Here is a 15,971-nt window from a genome sequence, read left to right on the forward strand (position 1 = left end):
ACAGCTTTACCTCCATTTTGGAAGGTCGTGCAGGCTGTGCCCCACACCACCATCAGCTTCCTAGCCTGTGCTGGGCCAAGTGGGGGAGAAAGCTGGCCTGCTGTTTCCATTGGTGTAACTCTGGTGACCCTCGGCGAGGGCACAGCCTCTTGGGGAGTTAGGGGCCATCAACGGGGCTCACTCCCACCTTTCCAGCATGTAACACAGAGCCTGGCCCAGGGCAGGCACCTGGTGAATGTCTGGGGAAGGTCAGGCAATCACAGCAGTGGTTTGACAGGCACCGTGGGGCCTAAACACCTCCCAGCCTTGCAGTATGGAGCTTCATGAGCTTCCATTTCATCTAGAGCAAGCACTAACCTTGCAGAGCCCTACTTATCTGGCTTCTAACTTCCGAGCTCCAGTGAAACTCTCCTAAGCTCACCAGGGACTTTTATCACTTCTGGAAATGGGGCTAACGGCAGGGCTTTCTTGCTAGGGTTGCCGTGAGGACCGTTTAGGTAACACGTGTATAACCGAAGTCCTGATGGAAGAACTAAGGTGAGATTTGCTTCAACATATTGGGCTGTAGGGGGTGCAGATGAAACACTGGCCACATGCTGATCACTGTGACAGTTCTGATGGGCACACTGAGGTTCATTATACTATTCTACTTTGGGGGATATTTGAAATTTTCCATAATCAAAGGTTTAAAAAATGAATGCCTGGGGGCTGGCCCCATGACCGAGTGGTTAAGTTCATGCGCTCCGCTTCGGCGGTCCAGGGTTTCGCCCGTTCGAATCCTGGGCGCGGACATGACACCGCTCATCAGATCACGCTGAGGCGGCATCCCACATGCCACAACTAGAAGGACCCACAACTAAAAACACACAACTATGTACCAGGGGCTTTGGGAGAAAAAGGGAAAATAAAATCTTTAAAAAAAAAATGAATACATGTATGATACTATAATGGTGGATACACGTCATCATACACTTGTCAAACTCACAGACTGTATAACACCCAGAGGGAACCCTAATGTCAACTCTGGGCTTTGGGTGATGATGATGTATCAGTGGAGGTCGGGTATGTGGGAACTCTCTTCCTGCTCAACTTTGCTGTGAACCTAAAACTGCTCTAAAAAAGAAAGTCTATATAAAAAAAATGAATACACATAAAGCGCTCCGCACAGGGTCTATGATCACCACCCCCGGGCCGACGCGTCCCCAACCGTTTGTGGTCCTGGCAGCACAACCACAGCCTCTCCTTCTGGGCTGTCCCTTGGCCTCTCACTCTTCTTCTGCCTGCTCCTTAAATACTTGTTTCTTGACATTTTGTTCGCACTCTGGCAGCACTTACTCCTAGAAAGCAGAGGCTCGGGAAGCCTGTCTCCAGAACCGGACTTGTAAGTCCACCACGCCCGCCATGGCCCCCTCGAGGCTGCCTGGCTGGCACCCTAATTCCTCCCATCCAGGAAGTCCAAACTGCCTTCTCTCCTTTTGCTGACCCCAGACCACTTCTGTGTCCCTGGATGTGCCATTCCAGTAAAACTCCTTACAGTTTCCTGCTGGTTCTTGCTCAGTGGAGGGAAATGTAACTGCGATCTGTGAGAAATGCCAAACAGCCCACGTGACTTGGCCCTTTGCAGCCCTGATTTCAAAGGCATCCACCAGCCCGCTGTGGGGAGACACTAGCTCCTGAGGGAGGCTGGGCGGAGAGGGAAGGCACTTGGGCTGGTTTTAATCCCCATCCCTGTCCCTACAGGCCTGTGCTGTGTCCGAGAGAGCTGCGTGAGTTTCCTGCAGCCTCAGAGGGCAGAACCATCTCTCTCAGGTAAGGCTATGGGGATGCCAGTTGGGGAGCTCCTCTGCTCACCGCCTGAGTCACACCTCAGCTACAATGGGACCTGTCGGTGGCAGGAGCCCTGGAGACAAAGGCTGTCTGCTAAGGCTGTGGGGGCAGGTCAGCTGAGCCTCCAGGACATGTCCCTCCCCCTGACACCACCAGCCCTGACTCCCCACTGAATGTACTTCATTCCATCGAGGGCCACCAATTTATTAAGAGGTCATCTAGAAGGCGGGCCCTCTGATAAACTGCAGGAGCCGGAACCCACTGCGCTAGGGACTGTCATCAGGCTCGCTGTCTTGCTGTCCCAGCTGGTCTGGCTCCAAGGCGGCCCCTTCCCGCAGAGAGCGAGGCAGGAGGCAGCCAGTCCCCCGAACTGGCCACCAGGTGTGGCTCACCAGAAGGAGTCACACTGGAAACAGGTTAGCCCACAGGGCAGCGAGTGGTGTTGGGACGGAGAGGTTCTGGAAGATGCCCCAATCCACCAGGCAGCTGCTACCAGACTTGTGCGATGAGGGGGTGAGCACCCAGGGTCCTTGCGGCTGGGGGTGGTTGGGAATCGGGTGGGGGCTAGCCAGGGGAAGTAGCCTAGGAAAAGGAGATGAGTACCTGGGCTCCCCTGACAAAGTGTGACGCGGCCGGCCCCTTCAGCCCCGACCACTGGTCATGCTTTGGTCATCAGTCACTGCCTTGGAGCCCCAATGTGTTGGGGCAAGAGAATGTTCCTGGCCGGGTATGGGGTCGGGCCTCAGCCCTGCACTGCTGCCGCCGCCGCCACTGCCGCCGCCGCCGCCGCCACCGCCTCCACCCGGGCTGGGCACACGCAGCCTCCCTCAGCCTGGAGCTCACGCTCGGTGGGCTAGCTGGCCATGGTCCTCCTCGGGATGCAGCCTTCCATCTCCAGCGCCTCAGGCCAGCCTTCATACTTATTGGTGTGCTTACTGTTCTTCACGTGCTGCAGGGTGGGGGGAGCAGGAAGTCATAGCCTCAGCCCTCAGGCACAGGGGACAGACAGAGGTTTCAGTCCCCCTGTGCTAGTGTCAACCAACTGTGTACTCTCTGCCTGCCTGCCTGCCTTGATTTTCTCATCTAAAAATGGCAATAGCTGCGCTGGCCTGCCCCCTCACAGGTGGAGCGGGGGGTCAACTTCTGTGCCCTCATGTTGGCCTGGAACACAACGGTAAGGGAAGGAGGGAGTGTGTGTGTCCCTGTCCTTACCTGGCCTGCAGGCAGCTGCTGGAAGCTGCAGAAAAAGCCAGGCCAGAGGGGGCATTTCTTCTCTGGGGGCTGAGCTGCTCTTTTGGCAGCCAGAGCCTTCCAGAAACCACTGGAACAGCCTGTTTGCCTTGTCCTGCTGTGGGGAGCAGGGCTTGGGGGCACCGTAGCTTTTCACTGGACTGGGAGCCTCCCCAAAATAAGGATGGGACCTGACACATGTGGCCCCAGAGGAGCAGCTGGCCAGAGGGCAGCCAGGGCTGGTGGCAGAAGGGTATATAGTGTCAATCGGGGTACTGGGTCTTGGGAGAATGGGACAGAACTGAGCATCTTGAAGATGTTTGAGAGGAAGGTTGCTTAGTTGTGACTCTTGCCAATGTGAAAGCTTTGCCATTTAAAGACTGAAATCCATACAGGACAGACAAGGTCACATTACTGCCCCTCCCTGTGCAGACGGTGAGGGGCCAGGCCTGCCTTGGGGGTGTGTGCTAGGGCAGAATTCAGGGCAGGCTGTGGTGTGAACAGAAGGGGACCTGGCAGGATGGTCAGCGGGGCGACCAATGTCTGCAGGCAGAAGGGGCAGGCAGACTGCCCTGGGCTGGGAAGCAGAGGCACCACGCTCTCCAGCTGTACCTGCTCAAAGGGGCTCTTGTTCTGCACGCCCTTGGCCCCCACAAACACCCAGCTGTCCCGGAAGGCGAGATCCTTGACATTCTTGCTGCCCAGATCGCTGAAAAGCTTCCTGGTCTCTTCATTCATCCTGCCGCAAAGAAGGAAGAGATGTGAGCCTCGCCAGAGAAGGGCCAGGCTGAGGCTGGCCTTGGCAACCACTTACTTGGTGGCTGGGTCATCATAGGACGCCACGAACACCAGCGTGCCTTCATGCAGTGGCCGAATAAACTTCAGCAGATCGTTGACATCTAGGGGGACAGGTCCAATGGAACACGGAGCATCAGGCACCACTGAGCACCCTTCCCCCACAACCCCTGTGTTCCAAATGAGGAAACTAAAGTAGGGATCAGGCCAGGGACATATCCCACCAAGGGGGGCCAAGTGAGTGCAGGGGCAAACTGGTATAAGAAGCCAGGGCCATCCCCATGACCATACACCTGTCCCTTCCCACCTTTTCCAAACCCAAGGAAGTGCTTGAGAAGCCCCCAGAGAATGGATAGAAAGAAGAGTGTTTCAGGGGAAAGACTCCCAGTCGTTCTGCTGCACAGTCACAAAGAGGAGGCCACAGCTGCCACTCACCTCCTGCCCACATGTCGAAGGCTCGGGCCTCGATAAGCTCACCGCTGACCCCTGGGTCGAGAGGGAGGGAGGGGGTCCTACTGGGCAAGCACCAGGGTAACTCCACCCTACCACCTCGATCCCCCCAGATCAGGACATGGTGGTGGCCACCAGGTGCAGCCCTTCTGGAAGCTTTTCAAACATCCCCCCATATTCATGCCCACTGTGCCCCTCGTTCAGACAGCGGCAGCCCACCTAAGGCTGCAGAGCTTCTGCCTGGCATTTCGGGCCCTCCAGGAGCTCTCCATGAAGCACCCTCCAACTTCCTGGAAACTTCTAGTTTTTTACTGCTACCATGGTTTTGTTCATTGGGTCACTTCTGTGGAGCCTTCAGCTCACACAGACCCCTGCAGAGACCCCTTCCCGGGCCTCCCTGGGAATTCCTGGAGGGGAGGGCCAAGACAAACAGCCAGACACCTCCTCGCGAGGAGAGGGTGAGGAAGCAGGGTGGCAGGTCATGGCCCAGCTCTGCTTCTCTGGTCTTAACTCTGACCCCACATCATGGAGGACTCACCGTTCACTAGGGCGATGTTCAGTCCACGTCCCACGTTGTCCTTGACACTGCTCATGAGCCTGGCAGGGAGACGGAGCCCTCGAGTAGCACATCTGCTCTGCTTTCCCTCACATGCCCAGGCCCTCACAGACCCAGCTTTTGGTCCCCCATTCCCTCCCCTGCCTCTGTCTACCCCAAGCAGCTCACATCTTGTCCTCGAGGCAGATCTTGGGTCCGATGACATTGGCAGCCCCGCTGACCATGCGAAAGGCCAGGTGCTCCTCAGGACATGGCTGGGGCAGGCCGCACTTGTACTTCCTGGCCCGTGGCTCTGAGTGGGGACAGGAGGGGTGACCCATGGGCCTGGTCCTGGGGTCACCCGAGATCGGAGACAGGGAGGCCAGGACCAGCCCATAGGGAGGAATGAGTGACCACAGAGCAAAGGACTGGTGGTGGGGAGGGGACATGGCTCAGGCCAAGGCCAGGGACACTTCCATGGATACTCTGCATCCTTCTGGGGCTGCCCTCAGGGCAAGGTGACAGGGACCCCAGGGAGGCTTTTCTGCCACTGGTGGGAAAAAGGAGGCGGGAGAGCTGGCTTGGGCTGTGCCCGTACCAGGAACAGAGCACAGGTGGGGAAGGAAGGAGCAGCTGGGAGGGTAACTGCACAGATGAGTGCCCGGCCAGACTGGACTGCAGGAAAATAGCTCCGAGAGCACCTGGTTCCCATGGGGTGGGGTGGGAGGACGGCCTCTGTGACAGGTTGAATTGTACCCCCACCAAGGATGTGTTGAAGTCCTAACTCCAAGTACCTCAGAATGTGACCCTATTTGGAAATAGGGTCACTGAAGATGTAATTTGTTAAAATGAGATCATCCTGGAGTAGGGTGGGCCCTAAATGCAATGACAGGTGTCCTTTAAGAGACAGAAGAGGAGACACAGACACGGGGGAGAAGGCCACGTGGAGACAGAGGCAGGGACTAGAGTGAGGTGGCCACAAGCCAAGGAACCCCCAAAAGGGGTTCCCCCAAAAGCTGGAAGAGGCAGGACGAATCCTTCCCTAGAGCCTGCAGAGGGAGTGTAGCCCTCCAACGCCCAGATTTCAGACTTCTAGTTTCCAGAACTGTGAGAGAAGAAATTTCTGTTGTTGAAGTCACCCACTTTGTGGTACTTAGTTACAGCTGCCCCAGGGAAATGATGCGGATTTTGATACCAGGAAGTAGGGTGCTGCTATAAAAAATCTCTAAACATGTGGAAATAACTCTGGTGTTGGGTAATGGGTAGAGGCTGTAGAATTTTGAGGTGCATGTTAGAAAAGGCCTAGATTGCCTTGAAGAGAGCACCAGTAGAAATATGGACATTAAGGGTGATTCTGGTGAGTGCTCAGAAAGAAGAGAGAACAGTAGAGAAAGCTTCTGTTGTCCTGGAGAACACATATATCATCATGACCATAAGGTTGCTAGAAATGTGAATGCTAAAGGTGCTTCTGGTGAGATCTCAGACGGAAATGAGGAACACGTTATCAGACACTGGAGGAAAGGCGGTCCTTGTTATAAAGTGGCAAAGAACTTGGTCAAATTGAGTTCTAGTGCTTTGTGAAAAGTAGAACTTGTAAATGCTGAACTTGGATATTTAGCTGAGGAGATTTCCAAGCAAAGTATTGAGGGCACGGCCTGGTTTCTCCTTGCTGTTCACAGTAAAATTTAAGATAAGAGAGAAAAACGGAGAAAGGAATTGTTAAACATGAAGGAACCAGAACACGAAGATTTGGAAAATTCTCAGTCTAACCATATCGTGAAAAATGAGAAATTGTGCTCTGGAGAGAACATGAAGGATGTGGCTGGACAACTGTTTGCTAAAGAGCTGAGGCATGTGACTGACAGATCCACTTAACCATGTCAGCAGAAGCCAGGAATAGAGATGGGGTTACCCAGGAAAGATCTGAAAGACTTTCTTGTCTTATAGCTTAGACCCTCATGAATTGCACAGGAGACCAACAAGGTTTTTGAGAATTTTATACTAGCAGAAACACTGCTGGCCTGGACTGAAAGGGACAGAGAAAGGACAGAGGGAAGGAAAGATGACTCTGAGGGCAGAGTGGTGGCTACAGAGGCCAGAGATGGCACAGGCCCAAAAGGTAGGGCGGTCCCCTCCATTCTGGAGGGCCCCCAGCCCGGTGGGCCTAGAGGACAGAGCATCGGGTCACAGAGGATTCTTCACAGGCCTTGAAACCTAACGGCATTTGCCCTGCTGGGTTTTGGACCTGCTTGGGCGTGGTGACCCCTCAATTCCTTCCACGTTCTCGCTTTTGGAATGGGAATGTCTATCCTATGCCCGTCCCACCAGGGTATTCTGGAAGCAGGGAACTTGTTTTCTAGGTTCACAGCATGCAAGCAGCTCCAGGGGGCTGTGATGGCTAGTTTGGGGAGGGATGAATGGAGATGAGAAACCATGGAGGACTGGGGGCAAGCAGGGGTGTCACAAAAGTAGCATGAGGGGTGGGCGCAGGGGAGGAGCAGGAAGGTGACAGGAGCCTTACCTACAGTCGCTGAGTTCTCTGGGCCTGTGGGTACAGAGAGTTGTTTCTGTTAGCCTGGAGGCCTCCAGGCTAACAAGGGCCCTACACCATGGGCCCTACACCATGAAGTCAAGGTAGAGGGGCAGGTAGGCTCAGGGACCATGGGCTAAGCCAGGCTGACCTTGGCATGTTCCTGCTTAAGACTGAATGATGTTCAGATGCAAAGCTCCCTGCTCCAGGAAAAGGGTGAATCAGAATTGTAAAAAGTACTTAGGTGAAGCGTCACCAATAACAAGGTGTAGAGTCCCCTCTCTATCTCAGAGCCCCCTGGAAAGCCTGCAAGGAGCAACCAGAATGTCATACCCAAAGTTCCACAGAAGCCCCCTGCCCCCTAGTCGGGTCCCACTGACTCCAACTGGGCACGGAATTCTAATTAGCAGGGACTGGCTTTCCCAGCCAAAGCAACTGGGTGGTAGGGGAAGGCTGCACTGGATGCCAGGAGACAGACTGAGGGCAGCTAGAGGTGGCCTGCCAGGGAGACAGAAAACCCAGGCCACCCCCACCCCTACCCGGAGCCTCAGTCCACAGGCCCAGGCGACCGCCCTGGTGACCTCCGTAGTGGGGCAAGGAAGAGTTCCACACTCACTGGTGAAGAGTTGCTGGATGCGAGGAAAGCCACTGCCAGGCCCACCCAGGAGGATGCTGACTATGATCCAGGTGAGGCCCACGATGACAACCAGGGCCACAATGCGGAGGGGGCCTGGAGATAGGACACACACAGGCAAGGCCACCTCAGATGCCAGTGAGCTCCCAAATGACCCCGGGGCCTCTCAGGACAATTGCCTCATCCACTTGGGAAGAAGTGACTGGAGGACAGGAAGGTGGGGACCTGTTACCATCCACCAGGCCTGAGAGCGGGCCTCGAGCTCCTGGCAGGTAGAAGGAGGAAACTGAGTTCTAACTCCAAGGCTCTCGGCTTGGTTCTCCCCAGCAGGTGTGGAGGGGCCTTCCAGAACTCACTGCTCAAGAGGGCTCCAGTGCTCCCCCCAATTTCCTGCCTTTGAGGCTACCAATATATTTGTGTCCCACCCATCCTCCTCTTCTCCTGGGAAAGCAAAGGAGGGGGTCCTCTGTCTTTTGAAGACTGGTCCCTTCACCTGCTGTGGGCTGTGCTGGCAGCTCTCCTCCCTGCTCAGGTTTCTTGTAATGGCAATCATTCTCCCTATCTCACTCTTTCTCCTCTATTTTCAACATGTCACAGAAATGTTGGTAAGAAAGCACAGAAGGAAAAGCCCTCCTTCAGAATCACATCCCCATCCAGCCACTGACCTCTCTCCCCTCCCTTCCTCTTCCCCGTCAGCTCCTCCAAAGTCATCTACGCTGGCTCTTTCCATAGTCTCACCTCCTACTCTCTCCCAACCTACTCCAATCTGGCCTGGTCTCCACCACCCCACCAAAACAGCTTGCTGCCAAGGCCACCTATGACCTTCTTGGTGTCAACTCCCCGTGTCACCTGTCGGCCCTGATCTTCCTTGGCCTCTCAGGCTGCTGCCCAGGCCCTCCTGCTGGAAACACTTCTGCACTAGCTTCCAGGATGGCACACTCTAAACCTATCTGGTCCCTCCTCCTCCTCCTTGCTTAGATCGTCCTCTTACTCTGCGCTGAAAAGCTGGACTTTCCCAGGCTTCTGTCCCAAGCTGCCTTCTCAGCCTATGCTCTCCTCTCCCACTAGGTGCTCTCATCTACTCCTGTCCTTGAATTAACCCCCATTCTCTACTGCGACTCTCAATATTGTCCTGCCCCAGCCCTGACCACTTTTGAGGCCACACCCTCTCAGCCAGTTCCTCAATGGGCAGCTCCACTGGGATAGATTCATAACGCTGCAACCTAAGCACATCTGAACTCCAATTCTTAAATTCTGCTCTCCACCCCCCAACCTGTCCCTCCCCAAGTCATCTTCATTTTAGCTGCCCAGGCAACAGCAGGTCTGGCACTGGGTTCAATATCCAACCCCATGGCCAGTCTGGTCAGACCATGCGTCTCCACCTCTGCACCCCACCCCTCTCCACCCAGTGGCCATGCTCCCTGGAGCCTCTCCCACAGCTCATTTTCCAAACAGTGCCCAGTTATCCGAGTTGGGAGAAATCAACTATCCTAATCCTCATCTCACAGCTTGGGGAGCTGAAGTTATGGAGGTGAAAGGATCTGTTCAAGGTCATAGAATGAGGGTTTATGAAGAGTCCTCGGTTTCTAGAACCAAACCCAGTGGTCCAACCGGGCCCCTCTAGACAGAGACCTCTAGACACCTGGGCCTCCAGCCAGGTCCCCTTTCCAACTCCCACCCGTTGTTCACTGTGGAAGCCACCCACCTGCCAACCTCATGTCCACTTCTCCTGCTGGTTTGGGGCCGCCGGCTAGAGCACTGTTTGGGGACCGCGCGCTCTGGGGGCAACAAAACAAAAGAGCAGATTTGGGTGGGGGTCAGGGACGAGCCTGTGCTGGGCCCCTGCCGCAGGGTGGATGCGATCGGTGCACTGACTTGTTCGTCCAACCACCTGGCCAGGCTCCTCGGGGACGTGGAGAGAAGCCCTGCCAGGCTAGGAGGGAACTCGGGAACCCATCGGCTCACGATCGTGCCCACGCGAGCCCCTGGGGCTGGCAAGTGGAAATGGTCCTCCCGGACGCGGGTCCCTCGCTGGGAGGCCCCGAGCTCAGGCCGTCCCTCCGGGCCTGGGGACCAGTGATGAGGGCTGGGTCGGCCGGAGACTTGCCTGGCAGTAGGGAGACGCGGGCTCGGTCGGGGGCAGCCTTATCCGGCCAGCCGCCCGGCTCTTCTCGACCAAAGTATGGGAGACAGCCGCGCAGCGCGACCCAACAGGCCCAGCAATGGCTCCCCAGGGCGGGGCCACAGCCCTCCGGTGCCACCCCCGCCTTCCGCTGGGTGGGAGGGCCTGCGCCGGCCCCGCCTCTGACGTGCGCTCGGGTTGAGTCGCCAGGCCGCCAAATGGGAGGAGCCCTATCCGGCCTCGCCCCTGACCCCACGTATGCCCCGCCCCAGAAGTCTCCCCCGACTCCTCTCGGGCAAGAGATTCCAGCCTTCCTATGCTTCGAGGGCTGGGGATACCCTCCTGCCCTGTGGTCGGATTTCTGAAGCCTGGGAAGAGTCGGATAGATCTGGTGGGACTAATTAGAAATTGTTTTAAAGTTGCTATATGTGCCTTTTAGAAACATGGCGGTACAGAAGAGTGCACGGTAGGAAGACACTGAATGCGACGAGCCGGAGCCAACCAGGCTCAGAGCTGCGATGCCTCTGCTCGAGGTCTGTTCTCTGGATGGAAGTGCGTTCACGCCGTCTCACGTATCGCTCCGATAAGGGGAGCGGGCGTCTAAAGCGTTATTCAGACCCATTGGAAAACTCCTGCCTGCTCCTCTAGCCTTCTTCAGGAAGGCGTCCCTGACATCATCCAATGCACCCTGATCACCTACTGCACCGGGGGAGCTGGCGCCACCCCTTTCGACCGGACCCATTTTTCTGGAGGGCAGCCGCTGGGCGGCATGAGAGCCACAGAAATATCCGTGCCCTTTGACCCAGTGAAGCCACTTCCGGGAACCTTCCTAAGGGAAGAGTCCAAAATACAGAGAAATCTTATAAAGCCAGGCAATGACAGAGCTCTGGTTAGAACCCAGTAGCTTTGGGCGCCTGCCCGCGAGCGAGTGGTTAAGTCCGCGAGCGAGTGGTTAAGTCCGCGCGCTCTGTTTCAGCGGCCTACGGTTTCCCCGGTTCGGATCCTGGGGCGGGCACAGCACTGCTCATCAGGCCATGCTGAGGCTGCGTCCCACATGCCACAACTAGAGGGACCCACAGCTAAAAATATGCAACTATGTACCGGGGGGCTTTGGGGAGAAAAAGGAAAAATAAAATCTTAAAAAAACCCGTAGCTTCTACACTGGCATACACAACACTCCCTCATTCTTCCTAGTAAGATCAGAGTAATCAATTTCTGGGCTCTGCTGTGGCAGTCAGGGGTTAGTATTTGGGTTTTGTCATAGAATTTGCGATCAGATAATGCTGACCGTTTGCCAAACTCTCATACTTGTGGGTACTGAACCTTGGGCACCATGCCTGCCTCACTGGTCTTTCCTGCAATACTTGTAGTTGTGGTGCCCAGTAGAGGAGGCTCCCAGTTATACTCTCGGGCTGCCTGTTGGGCACAGTGCATCTGCCAGACTGGTAGTTCTTAGAGGACACTGTTTACATCTTGCTCAGAGCAATCATTTGGGAAAGGTTGGTTTAATGAGTCCCCCTGAGGGTCCAGAGGCACATCCACCATCCCCAGGGGCACCACATGAGTGATGGGCTAGAAACCTGGGACTCAGTTTCAGGCCTTCTGTGCCTCATGGGGCAGCCTTGTGCACGTCCCTTATTTTCTCTGGGACTGTTTTTCGATGGGGACGTAGAGAGGATTAGACCCTCATGTCATAAGCCCTCATGTCCCTGCCCCAGTGCAGGCACCCAGGGTGAGGGGGCAGAGAACGTCTCCTCTGGGCCCTCTGGCCTGTGCCCCACTGAAGCTCCCATAGCTGAGGTGGCAGTTGACTGTTTTTCTTTGGGTCCTCATGTCTTTGCCTCAGGGTAGGCACCCAGAGCTGAGGTGACAGTTGATGCCCTCAACTGCTCCCTTGTTCCCCTTAGTGTAGACCTACACCAAGTGCTGAGGTAGCAGTTGGTGGTAATTATGTGGGCCTGCGTGCTTATGTCCCAGTGCAAGCACCTCCTGCCTCTATCCCAGAGGAGGGGCCCAGAGCTGAGGGGACAGTTGACTTCCTCCACCTAGTCCTTTGTGCCTCTGCCTATGTTTAATGACCCAGAGCTGAAGTGACAGTTGAATGACATCAATGGTCCCTCATTCTCTTTTCCAGTGTAGGCACCAAGATTTGTTTTTCAGTAGACTGTCTACACCTGGGCCCTCAAGTCTCTTCCCCAGTGCAGGCACCCAACATGAAGTGATAGTTGATGGTCCCCAACTGGCCCTCATGTCTCTACCTACTCTTTCATTCTCCTTTCCTAGCATAGGGATCAAGATCTGGGCTTTCAGTTGAATGCTGTCACCTGGCCCCTCATGTTTCTGACGTGTAGCTACACGGAGCTGAGAAGGCACTTGAGTTCCCTCTGCTGGGCCGCAGGTCTCTGCTGCTGTGCAGCTCCCAGCTCCAGTGCTCCTTGCGTCTTGTGTCTTGGGTCCTCATGCTCTGCCTCAGGGTAGGAACTTAGATCTGAGGTAACAGTTGAATGCCCTCGCCTGTCCCTCATGCCTCTACCCAAGGTTAGGCACAAAGAGCTGAGGTGAAAGGTGACTCTCCACTCCAGGGCCCTGAAGCCTCGCCTTAGTCCAGGCATCCAAAAATTAACTGTCTGTTGAATGTTGAAACCCAGACCCAACGCCTCTACCCCAGTGTAGGCACACAGAGCTGAGGGGACTTGTGGCTGTCCTCACCCTCTTGCTCTGTTCCAGTGGACATTCAGTGCCAGCTGAAAGCCCTTATACCTCAGCACCAATGTTGCCACTCACAGCCAAGGTGACAGATGTCTTTCCTCATCTGGGACCTGTTGCATCTGCCCTCATGTAAACACACAGATATGAGGTGACAGATGTCTCTCCTCACTGGGTCTGTCATCCCTGTTCCCCATTGTAGGGGCCCAGAACTGAGGTGACATTTGTCTCAATTCATGGATGCTCTAAGGTCTGTGTCAGAACATATCCATCCTTAGATGAGGTGACTGTCTCACAAAAGACCATCCTCACCTCATCCCTCATGCTTGTGCCTCATTGCAGGCACACAGGGCGGAGGTGACAGCTGAATGTCCTTACCTGGGATCTCGGGCCTCTTCCCCAGTGCAGGCTTCTAGAGCTGAGATGACAGCTGTCATCAAGGCCCTCATCTCTTTGTCCCTCACAGGCACCCAGAGGTCAGTGTTCTCAGCAGGGCCCTCATGCCTATGCCCCAGTGTAGCACCCAGATCTGCGGTGTCATCTGACTGCCCTCACCTGGGCCCTCTGCCTGTTGCAGTGGAGACACTCAGAGCAGGATCAGATCAGGAGCTCCCTGCTTACACGTGGTCATCACGTGCTGGGTGCCTGGGAGGAGCCGGGTCCCTCCTCCACCTCGGGCTCCCGCTGTCCCCCCTACGTGAATCCTCTGCTTCCAGGAGCATCCCCTTCGGCGATGCCATGTCAGCAGGTTCCCCAGGGGACCTGGAGGTCCCGGGGGACTTATCCCTAGCACATGGCTCTGCTACATGCCCCCCAAATTTATGAAGATCCGTGGGGCTCCGAGCATGAAGACTCTTGCGGGGTCAGAAGGGCCCCATGCCATTGTTTGCTTGGTTTTTCCCCCCGAGGATTTGCTGTCATCCTCAGGGCTGTATTTTGAGGATTTGAGGTTCTAGGCCAATGGGCCAGGGTAGTTGGGGACAGATGTCTTTTCCCCAGGATCAGGCAGGAGGACGGTGCCCTCTGGTGGCAAGCAGGGGGAAGGTGTGGCCACGTGTCCAGGGACCCATTCTTCCCCATCCTGAACCATTGTCTCAGGGTCCATCGCTCTTGAATTGTCATGGGCCTTTTGCAAAGCCTCATCTGCCCATTGCAGGCATGTGGCTGCACTGCAGAGAGTCAAAGGCAAGACCCTCTGCAGCCAGAAGGTTACAGGGGAGCTTGGCAGTCCCTAGGCTGGGCCCATCAGCTCCCAGGGAAACCTGTGTCACTGCCCCTTGTCCAGGAGGCACAGGTACCAGGAAAGAGTACCAAGGCTGCTGCTCCCTGGCCAAAGCCCGGCCACCCATCCTGCCCACACTGAGCCTTCTTGGTTGCTCTGCATGGACCTGGGCTAGGGGCCACTCTAAGGTCCAGATTCCAGCTGAGGGAAGTCACCACTTAATGGTCTGTAACCTATCCGTGTCCCAGCAAGCTTCTTTCCCTACTCAGCTGGGTCCAGGTGAACTTGGTGGTCTCCCTCCTTCCACACCCCCCTGGTTACAGGAGACAGGGAGAGTGGGAATGGTGCCCTGGGATGGAGTTTGTGGGGTGGGGGGCGGGGGCACACGCCATCCTAGCTTATGGGACAGGAACAGGCCAGCTCGCCGTTTGAACCTCTTTGTTGTCTCCTGCAGTCCTTGGTGTGAGCCTTGGCTCATTCTTTAGACCCGGTGGTCCACCTGCCAAGCTGCATCTCTGTCTTCCTCATCCTAATCGTTCCCCAACTGTTGCCATCCCAGCCTGGCGTGCCCATGCAGGAGGGACAGGTCAGTGGCAGGCAAAGGAGAGGCCTGCACAGTTGGAGCACCAAGCTCTGGGCAGCTGCCCTCCCAAGCAGGGTGGAGGACAGAAAGGCCCCGGCTGAGCTGGAGGGAGGAGTCCTGGTGGCCAAGCTTTGGTTAACGGCCTGAGGGCCTTGCTCTGTCGCTACGGGCCTTCCCTATTCTGGAACACCAAGCCCTGCCAGCTGCAGGGACCCGGTGTGTGTCCTCACCTCCCCAGGAGGGGAACCTTGCTCACCTGCTCATTTGACGGGCTGCTGGTTTGTTCCCTCCATAAAACGCATCCCCACCTGATCAGTCTGTTCATTTTGTGCCCGGTCAGTCGCAAGTCAGACCCCAGGCCGTGAGTAAAGGGACCACAGTCCTGCCATCTCCCTGGCACTCAGCTGAGAGCAGAGCTGGGAAGGGCAGGACGGACGCTCATGGTATGCTGCCTCTGTTGGGAGTGTACTGGGTTGAACAGTGGCCCCCCAAATCTGTGTCCACCCGGACCCTTGGAACGTGGCCTTATTTGGAAATAGGGTGTTTACAGAGGTTAAGTAATCAAGCTAAGTCAGGCCGAGGTGACACTGGAGGAGGGTGAGCTCCTAATCCACTATGACTGGTGTCCTTACAAGAAGACAGAACAGAGGGAGACAGGGCCACAGAGAGAGACTGGAGTGACGCGACTACAGGCCAAGGATGGCCAAGGATGTCGGCCACCAGAAGCTGGGAGACAAGGAAGGACCGTCTCCTAGCACCTTTGGAGGGACGGCACTGCTGCTCCACCTTGACCTCCAGCCTCCAGAACTGGGAGAGGACCAATTCGTTTTCTGGAACCTCTCGGTGTGTGGTGCTTTGTCCCCGCAGCCCCAGGGAACAAATACCCCAGCCGCCTACCTCGGAGGAGGGTCCAAGCCATGGTGCTGGACTCAGCCCTCCCCCTTGGCAGCCAACAGCAGTCACAAAATCCTGTCATCTCTCCTTCCTGAATACTTCTCACCTCTGTGGACTGGCAGTATGTGTAAATGGTGAAGTGACCCGGCTGGGGCAGGGACACCGTGGGGTGGAGGCCCATGTGGGCAGTAAGCGCAGTGTAAGCATTTGGGTGGAAGGTGAAAAACACAACCTGTCCTCGTACTCCAAGCTGGTCTCGGGACGAAATCCCATGGAGTGGGGCACCGCTGCGAAGGGGCCTCAGGAGGCGGTTGGGATACAGGGTCAGGGATGGAGGGAGGCAGGTGGCCACAGGCCCTCCACTGGGTGGGCTGGCCTCAGGCGGAGGCACCCGCCTCCATGGTCACAGGTGGCAGTAAGGACACAACCAGGGGATAGGCGGG

General features: G+C 56.1%; 1 protein-coding gene across 3 annotated transcripts; it reads right to left on the bottom strand.

Annotated features, from left to right (window-relative positions):
• Positions 1–929: 929 nt before the first annotated feature.
• FAM3A (FAM3 metabolism regulating signaling molecule A) lies at positions 930–10,289 on the bottom strand. 3 transcript variants are annotated; one of them, XM_014834134.3, is made up of 10 exons: positions 10,109–10,289; positions 9,707–9,779; positions 7,984–8,097; positions 7,359–7,382; positions 5,027–5,150; positions 4,841–4,899; positions 4,288–4,338; positions 3,872–3,956; positions 3,670–3,796; positions 930–2,776 (listed from the first exon to the last, which is right to left on the bottom strand). In XM_014834134.3, the coding sequence occupies exons 2-10, from the start codon at positions 9,717–9,719 to the stop codon at positions 2,681–2,683; spliced, it is 693 nt and encodes a 230-aa protein (XP_014689620.2). In that variant the 5' UTR covers positions 9,720–9,779; positions 10,109–10,289; the 3' UTR covers positions 930–2,680. The 3 variants fall into 3 exon arrangements, with proteins under 3 accessions (XP_014689620.2, XP_014689621.2, XP_044619403.1); XM_014834135.3 differs by having other exon boundaries at positions 9,877–10,238; XM_044763468.2 differs by lacking the exon at positions 4,288–4,338 and having other exon boundaries at positions 10,109–10,245.
• Between the last annotated feature and the right edge of the window lie 5,682 nt (positions 10,290–15,971).

This window comes from Equus asinus, chromosome X, assembly GCF_041296235.1.
Source record: "Equus asinus isolate D_3611 breed Donkey chromosome X, EquAss-T2T_v2, whole genome shotgun sequence".
Classification (NCBI taxonomy): Eukaryota; Metazoa; Chordata; class Mammalia; order Perissodactyla; family Equidae; genus Equus; species Equus asinus.